This window comes from Chiloscyllium punctatum, chromosome 46, assembly GCF_047496795.1.
Source record: "Chiloscyllium punctatum isolate Juve2018m chromosome 46, sChiPun1.3, whole genome shotgun sequence".
Classification (NCBI taxonomy): domain Eukaryota; kingdom Metazoa; phylum Chordata; class Chondrichthyes; order Orectolobiformes; family Hemiscylliidae; genus Chiloscyllium; species Chiloscyllium punctatum.
Window position 1 is genome coordinate 49,820,250 of NC_092784.1, and position 13,900 is coordinate 49,834,149.

Genomic DNA, 13,900 nt, shown 5'->3' on the forward strand with positions numbered 1-13,900 from the left:
TTCTATTTTTGTGGTGTTGGTTAAGGGATTAAATGTTGACCCAATAAACTGGGGCAAATGTCACTGCCATGGAATTTGCGGATAATTGTGTGGACAAATCAGGATTCTATTTAATGTCCCACAAAAAAAGGCAACTTTGACAGTACTGCATTCCATCAGTAAGTGTCAGTCTAGATTTATGTACTCGATCCACAACTCTGACTTGGATGTTAGAGTGCTACCTGTTGATCGCAAAAATGAACTCTGGAGGAATGCCAGATTTACATGCACAGATAAACTTAGAAATCCTTTGGATTCCTGAGGTGTATGTGGCTTCTGGGATAACTCGATTAAATTATTGGGTTAAAGTGCAATATCTGGTGACCTGATAGAGTGAAGCTGAATCCCAGCCCTGTGTCCTGTGAACTGATCTCAGTTAGTGGAACCTTCAGGTAGATTTAGCATCCCTGGACCAGGGTGAGGAAATAAAATCAGGTACAATTCCTTACGCCTCAATGCTTATATGAAATAAGAGTAGGGTTAGTGGAAGCATGAGTGAGGTTGCCCCCCACTCCAAACCTCTCCAAACGTGGGAGGCCCATTGCCTTTACAGTTCTTCCAGGTTCTCCATCTAATGTCTTTGTCATTTCTTCTGAACAGCTACGAAGTGGCTCCGCGTTCTGACAGTGAAGACAGCGGCTCTGAGGAAGAGGAAGAGGTGAGAGTGAAAAAGAAAATGCAACCTGTCTACTGAGCAGGAACCCTTGTTATAATATGGATTTGGTGGAGCCATGCAGAACGACATTGAGAGTATTATAATGGGAGTCGTTCCCAGACGCCCAGCTCAGATTTACTCTTCCAGTCCTTTTACATTTTCTTTGCATATTATAAAATCTACTATGATTTAAGCTGCATAGTCCTAAAAGAAGTAGCAATAATCTCATCAGGCCTCACTCCCTTGTATTTACTCAGTGCTTTATCCTTTTTGTCTTGGTGGCATTTTAAAGTGTTCTCTGCAGTCTCTGTCTTTAAAATGATCCAGCAGACAAAATGGGGAGAGAACTGTTTGGAAAAGTTGCTCGCTGGAGCCGGGCGACTGCAAACTGTTGATTTTCTTTTTGGATGCAGTGCTTTTATTTTTTTTCATGAACTGTCTTTAAAATCACGTCAGGATACGACAGACTGGAGGCTGCTAATCATGTCGGAGGACAGGTCTCGTTCGGGACTGCTGGTAAGCATTTTAGAACAAGTGTAAGGGTTCCGTGAGTCTTCACGTAGCTTGTGAATTGCCGTGCATTGGGAGGGGTCATGACCCCAACCAAGTCCTTTAGTATTCCGTCCATTTTACGGATTCCTGAAGGCATTGAATCTTGCAGTTTGCTCACTCATCAAGCATCTCTGATACAACACCAAGATGACAATTATTTGAGGCAAGGACAGAGAGACAAAGCAAATATCATTTCTGGTGCCCTCCACATATCTAATAACCTGCGCAGATTTTAAACTTTCATAGGCATGATGTATCCTCACCCAGTGTCCATCCTGGTCTTCTGGCAGGAGAACTGGCCGATCATCTCCCCCCAATCCAGACCCACAGAGATGAATTTTACTGCTCTATAACTGAAACAGTTATTTGAGACCTGTAAATGGAATTTAAGAAGCCATGGTCCACGTGGCAGTATCATCATCTGAGCTGGAAAAGTCAACTGCTTTAACTGAGACTTGTCCACTGCTGCAGCCATGAACTCCAAACAGTTAATGTCTAAAATTGGACAATCTTATTCTGAATTGAAATTTGTTTCTGTTCCTCACCAAGTATTCACCTTCTGCTGACTTTCTGCAGCTTCCAAACATTATTAGTGTAATGAAACTGCATTAGAACATGGAGTGGTGAGGCAAGGGACTGAACTCACCACCTACCCCCCCCACACACACACACAAATCTGTGTTAATGGAGTATTGGGTGCAAAATCCCTGATACATGACCTCTTGCCACACTTGTATGTGTCTCCTAGTGATATCTGGCAACAAGGCTTGAAGAGACTTCGAAGCAGGTCAACTTGCCGCCTAGCCACATATAGGTGTTACATCAGGTGAAAGGGGAGAGGGCAGATGGAAAGCCAGTGTAACAGGCTGAAAAACAAGTATCTTTCCAGCAATATGCCTTTTATTATAAATTAATCAGGAATCTTCAAATGTACTAACTTATATTACTGAGCATGCCAGCACCAACTCGACTGAGGTAGGAGGGAAAGTGAAATGGCAGAGGAATAGACCCCAAAGTTTCACCTCCAGGACCTGAGTACACTCATTGCCCAGACTGCTAGGACAAGAGCATGCTGACTGCTACAGTTTTTTGTGAATTTGTTGGGAAACTAGTAAAACTGGATAGCTGAGATGGGAAAATAAATTATCTGGCACAGTAACAGGAATACCCAACAGCCATGGGATTGAGTTAGAGGAGAGGGAGCTCACACTTACTACTATTCATGTTTGGAATAAGAAAGTTTTGGTTGCCTGAACCTCTCCTTACTTAATGTTTGTTTAAAATAGCATCTGGTGAATTCTCCCTGTGGCATTTTCAAAAATGAAATGCTCCACATGAGGAGCTCACTTGTTCTATCCTGATTTTCCCCCCGTCCCCTCCCATTTTCTCCTCTATTGCATCTGCGTTCTCCCTGCTCTTCACTTGGTAGATTTGTACAGCTTACACCAAATGGATTCCTGAAGATTGGCAATTTTGACCTCACTCCTCTCTCACGACCTCCCAATCCCTTCCTTCAAATGGCCTTTTTCTGTAAATGTTATGGAAGTATTTCAACAACTGAAGGTAATGTGTTTGGGCAGGCAAATGGAGTAATGACCTTCCCTTGCCTATGATACATTGATAATTATCTAATCATAAAATCAGGAGCATTATTTAAGAATTGATCGACTCTTTGACAGCAGCAGTTGGCTGTTTGTCTTAACAAGTGCCCTAAAACTACTGTCATGGCTTGGCACCTCGTGCACTATCTCTGTCTTTTTCTATGCCTAGTGGGTTAGCACGTGTGTGGCACTCCTTGCAGGCATCTCTTCTGTTGGCAGTTGCGTCACTCCTGGAAGATCATAGTTAATTGATGGCTGCTATGGATTGTGATGAGGGAATCTACAAGTTATCTCACCTTGCAACTCACTGGCCAGTTAACATGCTTGCTGTGCATCCTACCAATTCCAGTCCCAAGAATTGAAAATGGTAAAACAGGACTGTACTAATCCTGGTTTTTAGATTTTTTTAGCAGTCTGGAGTGTGTTTCCTTAAAAGCTGGTGGAAGCAGCTTCAAAAGTTAACTTTCAAAAGGGAATTTGATAAATAACTGACAAGAAGAAAATTGACTTGGTTAAAGGAAAGAGCTAGGAAGTAGGAAACTTAGGTAGTTCTTTCAAAGAGCTGGCATAGGCATTATGGGCCAAATGACCACCCTCTGTGCTGTGTGATTCTGTCATTCAAATTTTTCTCAGAATTTGAAGATGATAAACTAGAAGTTTGAAATGATAGTATTTCATATTGCAGTCTCTCTTCATTGAAGTACCTCAGTAAAGTAGCTATTCATCACCTGTGACTTTGGGGAGGAAGGGATGGCATCTTACTCAACTATGAGGACAGCAGTGGATCAATTCTGGACAAATATTCACATTCAGCCATTGCCCAAGATGGGTGACTGGAGGAGGGTCCTGGGTTGGTTTAAAGAATAGCATTTCCCCATATCTTTCCTACTGTTATTTGTAGTCACAAATGTAACTTAAAATGGAAATTCATCCGGAGCTTGCTGTAGGAACTTGCTACGTAGATGACCTCCTACCCCTTTTGCAAGACACCAGGGTAAGTAGAGTGCGAATTTACTACCTCCGTGCTTCTGTGAATTTTCCCCTACAAGTCACACACCATCCCAGCTGAGAAACATATCACCACTTCAACATCATCAATCGATCAAATTCCTGGAACTCCCTCCTCAAGAGCACTGGCAATGCACCTGCGGTTCAGGAAGCAGGCCTACCATGCCTTCATAGTGTAACTAGAAATGGGCAATAAATGCTGGCCCCGCCAATTACATTCCCATTCCAAGAATTAATAAATAATAAAATAAGCTGCCCGAGTGGAAACGGGCCTCATGTTTTGCGTGAGGGTCACTGCTTGGGTGATTCAAGTGCCTGAGTGAAGGAAACATCATGATCTATTGATTTCTTCTGCTTTCTGTTCAGGAAGAGGAAGAGGAGGAGCAGGCAAACCCACCAGCACAGACTCCTGCACCGGAGGAGAAGAAGAAAATCCAGGATCCAGACAGTGAAGAAGTGTCTGAGCTGGACGCAAGGCAAATCATAGAGTAAGTGCAGCAATATTGGGAGTTGAGGTCAGGGGCATGGGAAAGAATTAGTCTGCTGCTGAATGTGATGGAAGCTGATCTGGAGAAGAATGAGGAAAGAGATCTGGTGTGCTGATAAGTATGAGTGGAGAGATTTCCTTTATTCACATGTTGTGACTGGAACTAATTACATCTTTTAGGAACGCTAAGCAGGACGTGGATGATGAGTACAGCGCACCACTATCTAGTATACATGGTCTGCAGTCCTATTATGCAGTAGCTCATGCAGTGACGGAGAGGGTCGATATTCAGTCTACGCTGCTTGTGAACGGTTTACTCAAACAATACCAGGTAAAGGACAGTGAGAGGCCATGTTCCATTGGTGTGTTTGACTTTAGTGTCAGTACAGTCATGGAAGATCATCAAGCTGCTCTTGGGCACTGGATTGATCATGTAAACATAGCCAGCTCCTGGATGCACTGAACAAACACCAGGTCCTTCCACAAAGATAAACCTTAAAGGAGGAGAGGGTGGCTGTCACAATAAGTAACTACCCTTTCAGTGTGTGGTCTAACTTTCATGCAAAAGTCAGCAATAAGATCTAGTTTTCCAAGGTGGCCATAGAAATGGAAGAAGGCATATCAAGAAACACTTCCCAGCTTAAGATCATTTTGTCCATAAAGTATGTTCTAGTTCTTTAGAAGAGCTATCTAAGCTGAAACCCCCATCTCTTTCTCATGCTACCAAACTTTTTCCCCTTCATGTGTTTATATCCAATCACTTTTGAAAGTTACTGTTGAATCTGCTTCTAGTACCTTTTCAGTCAGCTCATTCCAAATCATAACAATTCACTGCATTAAAAAAAAATCTTCTTATCTCATCTCAGTTCTTCTGAGAACAACCCTGTCTTTAAAGTCTGCAATTATTGTACCAAAACTTAGAGATTATAGCTATCAGGAAAGATTGTGCAGAAAATAACCTGATCGAAATCTTGATGGTTTGCTAGGTTGGAAAAAAAATCTGTTTGTTGGAAAAACCAAAAGTAGGATATATAAATATAGTCACTAAGAAAACCAATAGGGAGTTCAGGAAAGTTATGAAAATGTGAACTTCTTATCTCAGAATATAGTTGAGGCAGAGAGTAGAAATATGTTTAGCAGGAAGCTAAGTTAGTACATGGAGAAGTTGAATTTGTGATAGAATGAAGTGAAGAGGAGCGGAAGAAAAATAAATACCAGCATGGATCCCAATGGTCTGTTTCTGTACTATATCTTCTTTGTAAATTTTATGCAATTCCATGCAGGTCAAAGGTCTGGAATGGCTTGTTTCGCTGTACAATAACAACCTGAATGGAATCCTTGCTGATGAGATGGGCTTGGGAAAGACCATTCAGACGATCGCACTCATCACTTACCTCATGGAGCATAAGCGCATCAATGGACCTTTCCTGATCATAGTACCTCTATCGTAAGGAGAAAGCTGTTCTTATCTCTACCTACCAGGGGCTGAGAAAGCAATGTTGGCCAGGATGCCAGGAAAGTACTCCCTGCTCCCATTCAAAGAATTATTTTACATCATCTTACACCTTTGGAACTGATGATGCATCAGTTTATCACTTCTGTTCAGAACTTCAGCGGAAAAGGATTCCACTGTTCTCCTAAATGCTATTGGGATGGGGGAGATAATTTTGACTTAGCTCTCTGGGGGTGAAATCTACAAGATGTGCTGAAATGCTGAGTTTACACCTCGTCATAATATTGATTTTAATTCAGATAAAGTTAGAGGGGTGCGAAGTAAACATTTCACCAGGCTCTCAACCGTTTTCCCAACAGGCAGAATAGGTTAGAATTTCCCAGTGAGCTCAGTCTACACTACATGGGCTTCAGCAGTTCATCACCACTTCTCAAGGACAATTGGGATGAACAATAAATGTTAGCCTAACCAGCAACATCCATAAACTGTCAATAAATGAACAAAAAACAATAAATGCATTACTAGAGTTGGAGGGGGTAAGAGTACTATTTCATCTTTTGATCATCGACATTTTTTTCAAACCAAAACCATGAAATCCTTTTCCTCTTTCACTCGTAGCATAAATGCTAAACTGAGGCTCCATATGTTCCACTGGTGCAGAGCAGAGGAGCACTCCCAATATCCTGAGCAACATGCCTCCGTCAACCATCACCAATAATATTCCTGCATGTACGAAAAGGCTGCTGTGTTTGCATACAAAAAAGTAGTTAATTGGCTATGAATCTCTTTCAGAAGTTTCAAGTGCTGTATAAATTTTAATTGCTTGCTGTCACCGTTTTTATTCTTGTTAATTTCAGTAAGCAGTTACTGCTCAAGTTCCATATTAGTTAACATATGATTCAAGCATGTTGTTACCCCTTGTTGATTCTGTTCCTGTGAGAGGTCACTGTGTCTTTTTTATAAGGCCTTATCTATTGACACAAAATGTCTGCATGCTGTGCATTGCTTAAATTCGTGCTTATGCAGCTAACCCGTTTCATTTTTAAACTTGGTGTGGTTGTGAAAGGGGGAGGGGTAGGAATGTGGCTGTGAACAGGGGAGAGTTGGGGGGGGGGAGCGGGATGAGGTTATGAATGGGATAGGGTGTATTCCAACTGAATGGGGTGAGTGGGGTTGGAGGGTAGTGCAGTGTGAGGGGAGAGCAGTAGCAAACCCCACCATCCCTGACCTCCTCGGTCAAATCTTCCCATGGTTCCCCCTCCATATCCTACCTGCTGCTGCCATCCCCAACGTCCCTTGATTCCCCCCTATTGAATCCAGTTCAATATACTTGTTTTCTGTGCATGCCTTTGCATATGATGTCATTGGAATTCTACTTAACGACGTAGAGAGTCTGCATCTGTGCGCATGCGTGTTTCCAGATGAGCGTGCAAGTGCAGTTGTGAGTATCAGCAAACACTGCCGATGTCAAATGACCAACAAAATAGCTGCTGGTACTTCTTGCATGTGCAGACAGGGCCAGTGATGTCAACTGTCCGTGACATGCTTTAGGATGCATCCAAACATGCACCACTGTTGTCATCATGTTCCATGCGTAGTGGTGTGAGTATGTGCACAGCCTGACCCTCCTTTATTTCACATTTTGCTTCAGCTGCTGCTTCTCAGCATCTTTTTTTTGTCATAGTTGCACACTTATTAGTTACCCATTGGTTGAAGGAAGCAATAGCTGACATGGTTTTGTGAATAGAGCCTTACTTTATGGCCTCTACTTATACTTCCTAATGACAGAATGATTTGTCTTGAAGAAGAGTCACATCAAATCAAAATGCTAACTGCTTCTCTCCCCACAGATTCTGCCAGCATTTTCTGTTTTCATTTCAAATTTCCAGCATCCACAGTATTTTGCTGTTATCAGAATAATTTTGCTGCCTTGGCTGCTTCCTCTCACACTCCCTCCCAACTCTTCACATTGCACAGTCCACAGCATCAGTTGATCCCTCATGCTGTTTTGTTCCCTTTTAGCGCTTGCGTTTCCTCCTTGCTGAATATTAAAATTAGTTATCCAGCTCACTGCAGAACCTTCTTGAGGTTTGAACCATTTGCAGTTATTACAAAATTCTGTAACTTCCAAATGACGTCACTTCCACTTTGTGCATGCTAACTCTGCACTGCCTAGATATGAAGTTTGGACCATTCATCGCTGTTAAATTAAGCTCCAGTCTTCCCTCTCAGGTGAACACGACTCATGGAAAATAGATTTTCCAATCATTATCTCATTACTGTTTGTGGGAACTTGCTATAAACAAGATTGGCTACAGAATTTCCTACATTACAATAATGATAGTTCTTTAAAAGGAACACATTTAATGTAAAAGTGTAAAACTATGAAGTCATCATAGTTTCTATAGATATGCGTTTCCTGTACCTGCTTATTTTGGAATAGCTCTGCTGGAAGAGAGTAACAGACTCTGATAGAGCTCCGCTGTGGGAGATGATTAGGCTTTGCTGGATGAGCGGAACAGGCTCTGGTGGAGCTCTGCACAAGGAAAAGAACAGGTTCTGATGGTGCTCTGATGGAGCCCTACTGGAGGAGAGGAGTGGGCTCTTGCAGTAACTTTGCTGGGAGAAAGGGAACAGACTCTGATGAAGCTCTGCTACAGGAGAGGAGTGAGCTTGAAGTCACCATCTCAGACAAATAGAGCCAAGAAAGCGGTGGTGGAAAAGGAATGCAACTTTTAAAAATGTACCAAATGTGGAGAAAAACAATTTTGGTATCCAACTTGATAGAAAGGAGAGATTTGGAGACTGTAATTTGATCTCCAAGCTTGTCTGAATCTAATATAAAGCTTTTAGATTTTGTTATTATAGCCCAACTTGATACTCATAATGAGATTCCAGCCCGTAATTGTAGCCATCACTCAGTACAATAAGAAGCCAGTAGTTTCCGTGTATTAGCACTCATTTTAGTAATTGTATTTACAGAACGCTGTCAAACTGGGCCTATGAGTTTGATAAGTGGGCGCCATCAGTATCACGGATCTCATATAAGGTACTTCCATCTTCAGACTTAATGCTCTTATTTTGCACACTGCATGTTGTTTGGTTGTTTTGTATTTGCACGGCCAATATTGATGTGGTTTTTCTCCTCTGCACCCCCATCCCTGCTCTTCCTACTTCAGGGTTCTCCTGCAGCTCGAAGGGCGTTTGTTCCTCTGCTTAGAAGTGGGAAGTTCAATGTCCTACTCACCACTTATGAATACATCATCAAAGACAAGCATGTTCTTGCCAAGGTGAAGTTTTCCTTTCTTGCATAATTCTCTTCCTTATCCTGTCATCCAATTCCCCAGAGATCATGATGTATGCTGGACTTCTATCTTGTTAGTATTTCCTCCCATTCCATCCACCTGTCACCCCTCCAATTTGGACCTTACATAGGCCAGAACTCTTACATGAGTCCAGAATTGTAGTATCCCGGTACCAGGTCCTCCACCCCACTTCCTGTTTCCACAGTCTAATCCACCACCTTGGTACTCCAATGCCAAATGCCTTGGTACTCCAATGCAGGTGTCTTTCTGCTACTCAAGTGACCCTATGGTATCCGAGTGTCTAACTCACTGTTGCTGGTGTCACAGTGCAGAACCGATACCCTATTATTCAACCCACTGTCTTTAGTACACATTCATGTCAAACCTATTGTCCCTCGCACACAAGCATCTAACCCACTGTTGCATGGAGCCCAGTGTCTAATTCTCTGCTGGTAGTATCCCAGTGTCTAATCTTTCACCTATTACCATAGTGTCTGTACCACCGCCCTGGTGCCACAGTCTCTATGCCACTGCCCCGGTACCATAGTGTCTATATCAAGTACATTTTGAATATGACAGATCCGCAGCTCCAGTATAAAATAACAGAATCATATAGCAGAGTGATACCATTGCATCTGCACCACTCTTTGAAAGAGTTATCCAATCAGTCTCACATTCCACTGCTGTCGCTCCACATTCCTGTCATAACTTCTTTTCTCTTGAATAGTTATTGCATTTCCTTTTGGAGGCTAGTGTTGAAATTGCTTCCACCAACTTTCAGGCAGTGCGTTGCAGCTTACAACTTGTTCCAAAATTTTTCAACATTTCTGAGTTTCATAGCATCTGCATACCTTTAAATTATGTCTTGTTACACTGATACATGTAGATACATGTAGATATCCACTCCTCCTCAGAATCATTCCCTCTTCTGCAGATATCCTTTTCCTTATGATAATGTTCTATCAGTTGAGCTGTCTTCCAGGTGAAGGTTTCTTTCACAAAAGCCAATTTGGTAACTATTTTCAATGTTTTCTTTTCCTCTTCAGATCCGTTGGAAGTACATGATAGTGGATGAAGGTCACCGTATGAAGAACCACCACTGTAAGCTAACACAGGTGCTGAATACGCATTATGTGGCACCACGCCGCCTGTTGCTCACTGGCACTCCACTGCAAAACAAGCTGCCTGAGCTGTGGGCACTCCTCAACTTCCTGCTGCCCACTATTTTCAAAAGCTGCAACACGTTTGAGCAATGGTTCAACGCCCCCTTCGCCATGACAGGAGAAAAGGTACATTAAGGATGAGGGCCAGAAATGATCATCATACAAAGTGGACATGTCACGTCAACGCAGAAACCTACATTTATTTAGAACCTTCAACTTCTTACAGCCCCATATCCCTTTTGTGATCTCAGCATTCCTCCAACTCTGGAATGATTAAAATCAAGAAGACACTGTCAGCGACTGTGTTTCCAGCTGCCATGACTTTAAACTCTGGAATTCCCTCCCTCAAACCACTCCATCCCTCTATCTCTCCTTTTCTTATAAAATGCTTCTCTTTGACCACTTGGTCACTGAGCCTAATATCCCTTTTATGTGCCTAGTTATCAAATTTTATTTGAATCCACTTTGAACCAGGATGGTTTTGGTTTGTATTTTTAGTACCTGAACATCTTAGAATTTCATTTCACGGTGAGAAGCAAACCAAGGTAGTTTACTGAAGGATTCCGTTTAGTGGATAGAACTTGTAAACAGAAATCTTTATCCATTTTATACTTGATTAGTAGTTTTGTGTCATTTCAATAGTTTCTTTCTTGCCTGTACATGCAAGTTATGTTTCAAAGCTAATTTTTGAATGTTAATACTAACCTTCTCAGAGGCAAATGAGGAATACATAGAAGGTAGCTCCCAAACTCTGGATGGAATTATGAGACATTAAATCAAAACATGACACTATTTGGAATAAAAGCAGAGGAATTATCACGTGTCTTGACCAATATTTATCTCTCAACCAGCACTGCCAAATAAAATTAATATTACATTGATATTTGTAGACATTTGCTGTGCACAAATTGGTTACCACAGTGCTTACATTACAACAATTTCAGTATTTCAAATATATTTCTGTAAATTATATTGTGGCATCCTCCATTTTTGAAAGGTAAGTTCAATAGGAATTTTGGTAAGGCAGTGTTTTGCTCAAATGCATCTTTTTTCAAGATTCAGATTGCGTCATAATTCATTGTGTTCAACATCTTGCCATCTGTAATGTAACACAGGTGGATCTAAATGAAGAGGAGACTATTCTGATCATCAGACGTTTGCACAAGGTCCTCCGCCCTTTCCTGTTGAGGCGATTGAAAAAGGAAGTTGAAGCTCAGCTGCCTGAGAAGGTGATTTTCCTATTCTGAACAGTTAGAACACGCCTTTTAACTGGGGATAGTGGCAAAGGGACACCTTACTCCTGGTGGCTTTGTAAATAGCTTCAATATGTACATCACCAATTCTGCTGGACTGTGTTGACTGTGATTGCTTTACTAAGCTAGCTTCAGTCTGAGATAGGAATTCTACAAAGTCAGTGTTTAACTTACTCACCAGTGTCTTTGAATGGATCCCATGAGACATCATCCCATCCTGAAACAAGTCTAGTAACCTATTCCCACTCTCCCTTCACAACAAACAATATGGCTTCACTGGAAGTTACTTCCCAATGGTGACAGAGCTCCACTATTACATTACCTCTTAGTCATCAATATTCCAATTGAGGGGGAAATAACCTTTCAAGCATTTTTTTATGTCTAGTCAATTTTGTGAATCTTTAACTCCTGACATGACTCAAATACCCTCCCAATTCTAGATAACCTACACCAACCCATCACAATCCATCAGTTTTATAATCACTGTCTTGTAGAAGTTTGACACATCTTTTAATATTCAGTGCCAATCACATTTGGTTTTTTTCTTTAAACTTTCACTTCAGTAACCTTTTCTAATTCTCAGAAGATTTGACGATGTGCAGTTTCTGCAGTTGTAAAACCCCCCACACTTAATTGCAAATGCATTGTAGTTGGAAGCTCACAGTATTGATAACAGTTAGCTGACCCGTATAGGAGTGAGACAGAATATTGCTATGTCATCAGATCAGTGGTTACTAATGGTGCCATTAATTTACTGAAAACCATATGCTCTTTCCTGCTCCCCATTCTAAGTACTAACTGAGGGAGTTCAGTAGGAGATTGTATTTCACCGTCTGCTACAGTTTGTGTTTTATTCCCTTGTCTGGATCATCTTTGTCTTTCATTCCTCTCTCTACCATTAATTCTATTCTGTTGCACTCTAGCAGACAGAAAGAAACATGCCTGAGCTTAGTAGAACCCAACATTCCTCTTATTGGGGATCCATCAGAGAATCTTTTCTCTGTTGGATTGGAAGACTGACTCAACTGGGTTTAATCTGTTGGTCAGTAAATGGGTGCATTTGTGGCTTGTGTGCAAGTCAATTGACTTCATGTGTTAAGCAGTTAAAAGACACAGCTACCTATGGCAGGATGAAGAGAGGAGAGGGTGAGTGTCCAAAGCTGCTTCTGAGATGAGCTTTCTGAAATAAACCGGCTGAAACAGTGTTTTATTCCCTCATAGGTGGAATATGTCATTAAATGTGACATGTCAGCTTTGCAGAGAGTACTGTACCGCCACATGCAAGCCAAGGGAGTGCTGCTGACTGATGGCTCAGAGAAGGATAAAAAGGTTTGGGAACAGCTCAGTTATCTTCCAGCACTGTGCCATTCACCGGGGCAATGACCGTTAATTAATATTCACCATGATGTGTCTTGCACTGTTTTTTATGTGATACAGTTTATTTACATAAAAGTGTGGCCTGCTGATGACTTTGACTGTTTCTGGGGAGTGGTCATTGTATTTGCATCATTACCATCTGGTGAAGCTGCTTATAGTTTTTTTAAGTTTCTTTGGAGTTTGCTCGTTGAGGCATTTGAAATAATGTTGGTTGAAACAAGCTAAATAGAAAACAGGATATTAATGTCATTCAAGGGGTGTAATGCAAGATATACGATTAAACTAAATACTATTTTGGGTAGAGAATAGGACAACTCCCCTGAACAAACAGTTGTGAGGCTGTGAAATGCATGTCTGAGGTAAATTTTACAGCAAGGCTAATGTTCATATTTAAGATCAACAACAAAAATCCTAGCATTTCTATAGTACTTTTAACATAGTAAAACCTCCCAATGCACTGTATAACAATGTTATCGAATCTAAGTTAAGATTGAGCCATTTAACAAAATTAAAAGATAGATGACCGATAGCTTGGTCAAAGAGGAGTATCTTAAAGAAGGAATGTTTCATAGAGAGGAGGAGAAGTGTAGGGAAGAAATTCCAGGGTTTAGGGCCAAGTCAGTTGAAGGTATGGCCAGTTTTGTTAGAGTGATTAAACTTTGGGATGTGCAAGAGGCCAAACAGAGGTTGTTTGAGAGTGATGAGACCAGAGGAATATCAAAGGAAGAATATGAATTTTAAAAGTGAGGCATTGCTGGTATAGGAGTCTTTGTAGGTCAGCAGCTGAAGGGGTAACAGTCAAGTAGAATTTGGTGCAGGTTTGGTGGTTGAAGGCAAAGGGGTTAGATAAATAATTAAGAGACTATTTGTGTTCAGTATAAGCACTAGCAACAACACTAATTGGGCTGTTTGGCTCATTTCTGTGTTGTAATGCTTATGTAATTGTATGTTATGCTCATGTGTGAACTCCAACTCAAAAGCTTCTGGTGAGCTTTGCAATCTTCATA

At 41.3% G+C, this 13,900-nt stretch overlaps 1 protein-coding gene across 6 annotated transcripts in view; it reads left to right on the forward strand.

Annotated features, from left to right (window-relative positions):
* Positions 1 to 13,900, forward strand: part of smarca4a (SWI/SNF related BAF chromatin remodeling complex subunit ATPase 4a) — a 106,919-nt gene that overhangs the window by 57,698 nt on the left and 35,321 nt on the right. For all 6 annotated transcript variants that reach the window (XR_011955570.1, XM_072564172.1, XM_072564176.1 and 3 more), the window contains exons 13-22: positions 640 to 697; positions 1,151 to 1,210; positions 4,222 to 4,343; positions 4,523 to 4,673; positions 5,626 to 5,789; positions 8,778 to 8,844; positions 8,975 to 9,085; positions 10,147 to 10,389; positions 11,379 to 11,492; positions 12,738 to 12,845. Coding sequence is in view for 5 of the 6 variants with exons in the window: in XM_072564172.1 (XP_072420273.1) it covers positions 640 to 697; positions 1,151 to 1,210; positions 4,222 to 4,343; positions 4,523 to 4,673; positions 5,626 to 5,789; positions 8,778 to 8,844; positions 8,975 to 9,085; positions 10,147 to 10,389; positions 11,379 to 11,492; positions 12,738 to 12,845 (1,198 nt within the window). In the remaining variant the exon portion in view is untranslated. The remainder of the gene's footprint in view (positions 1 to 639; positions 698 to 1,150; positions 1,211 to 4,221; positions 4,344 to 4,522; positions 4,674 to 5,625; positions 5,790 to 8,777; positions 8,845 to 8,974; positions 9,086 to 10,146; positions 10,390 to 11,378; positions 11,493 to 12,737; positions 12,846 to 13,900) is intronic.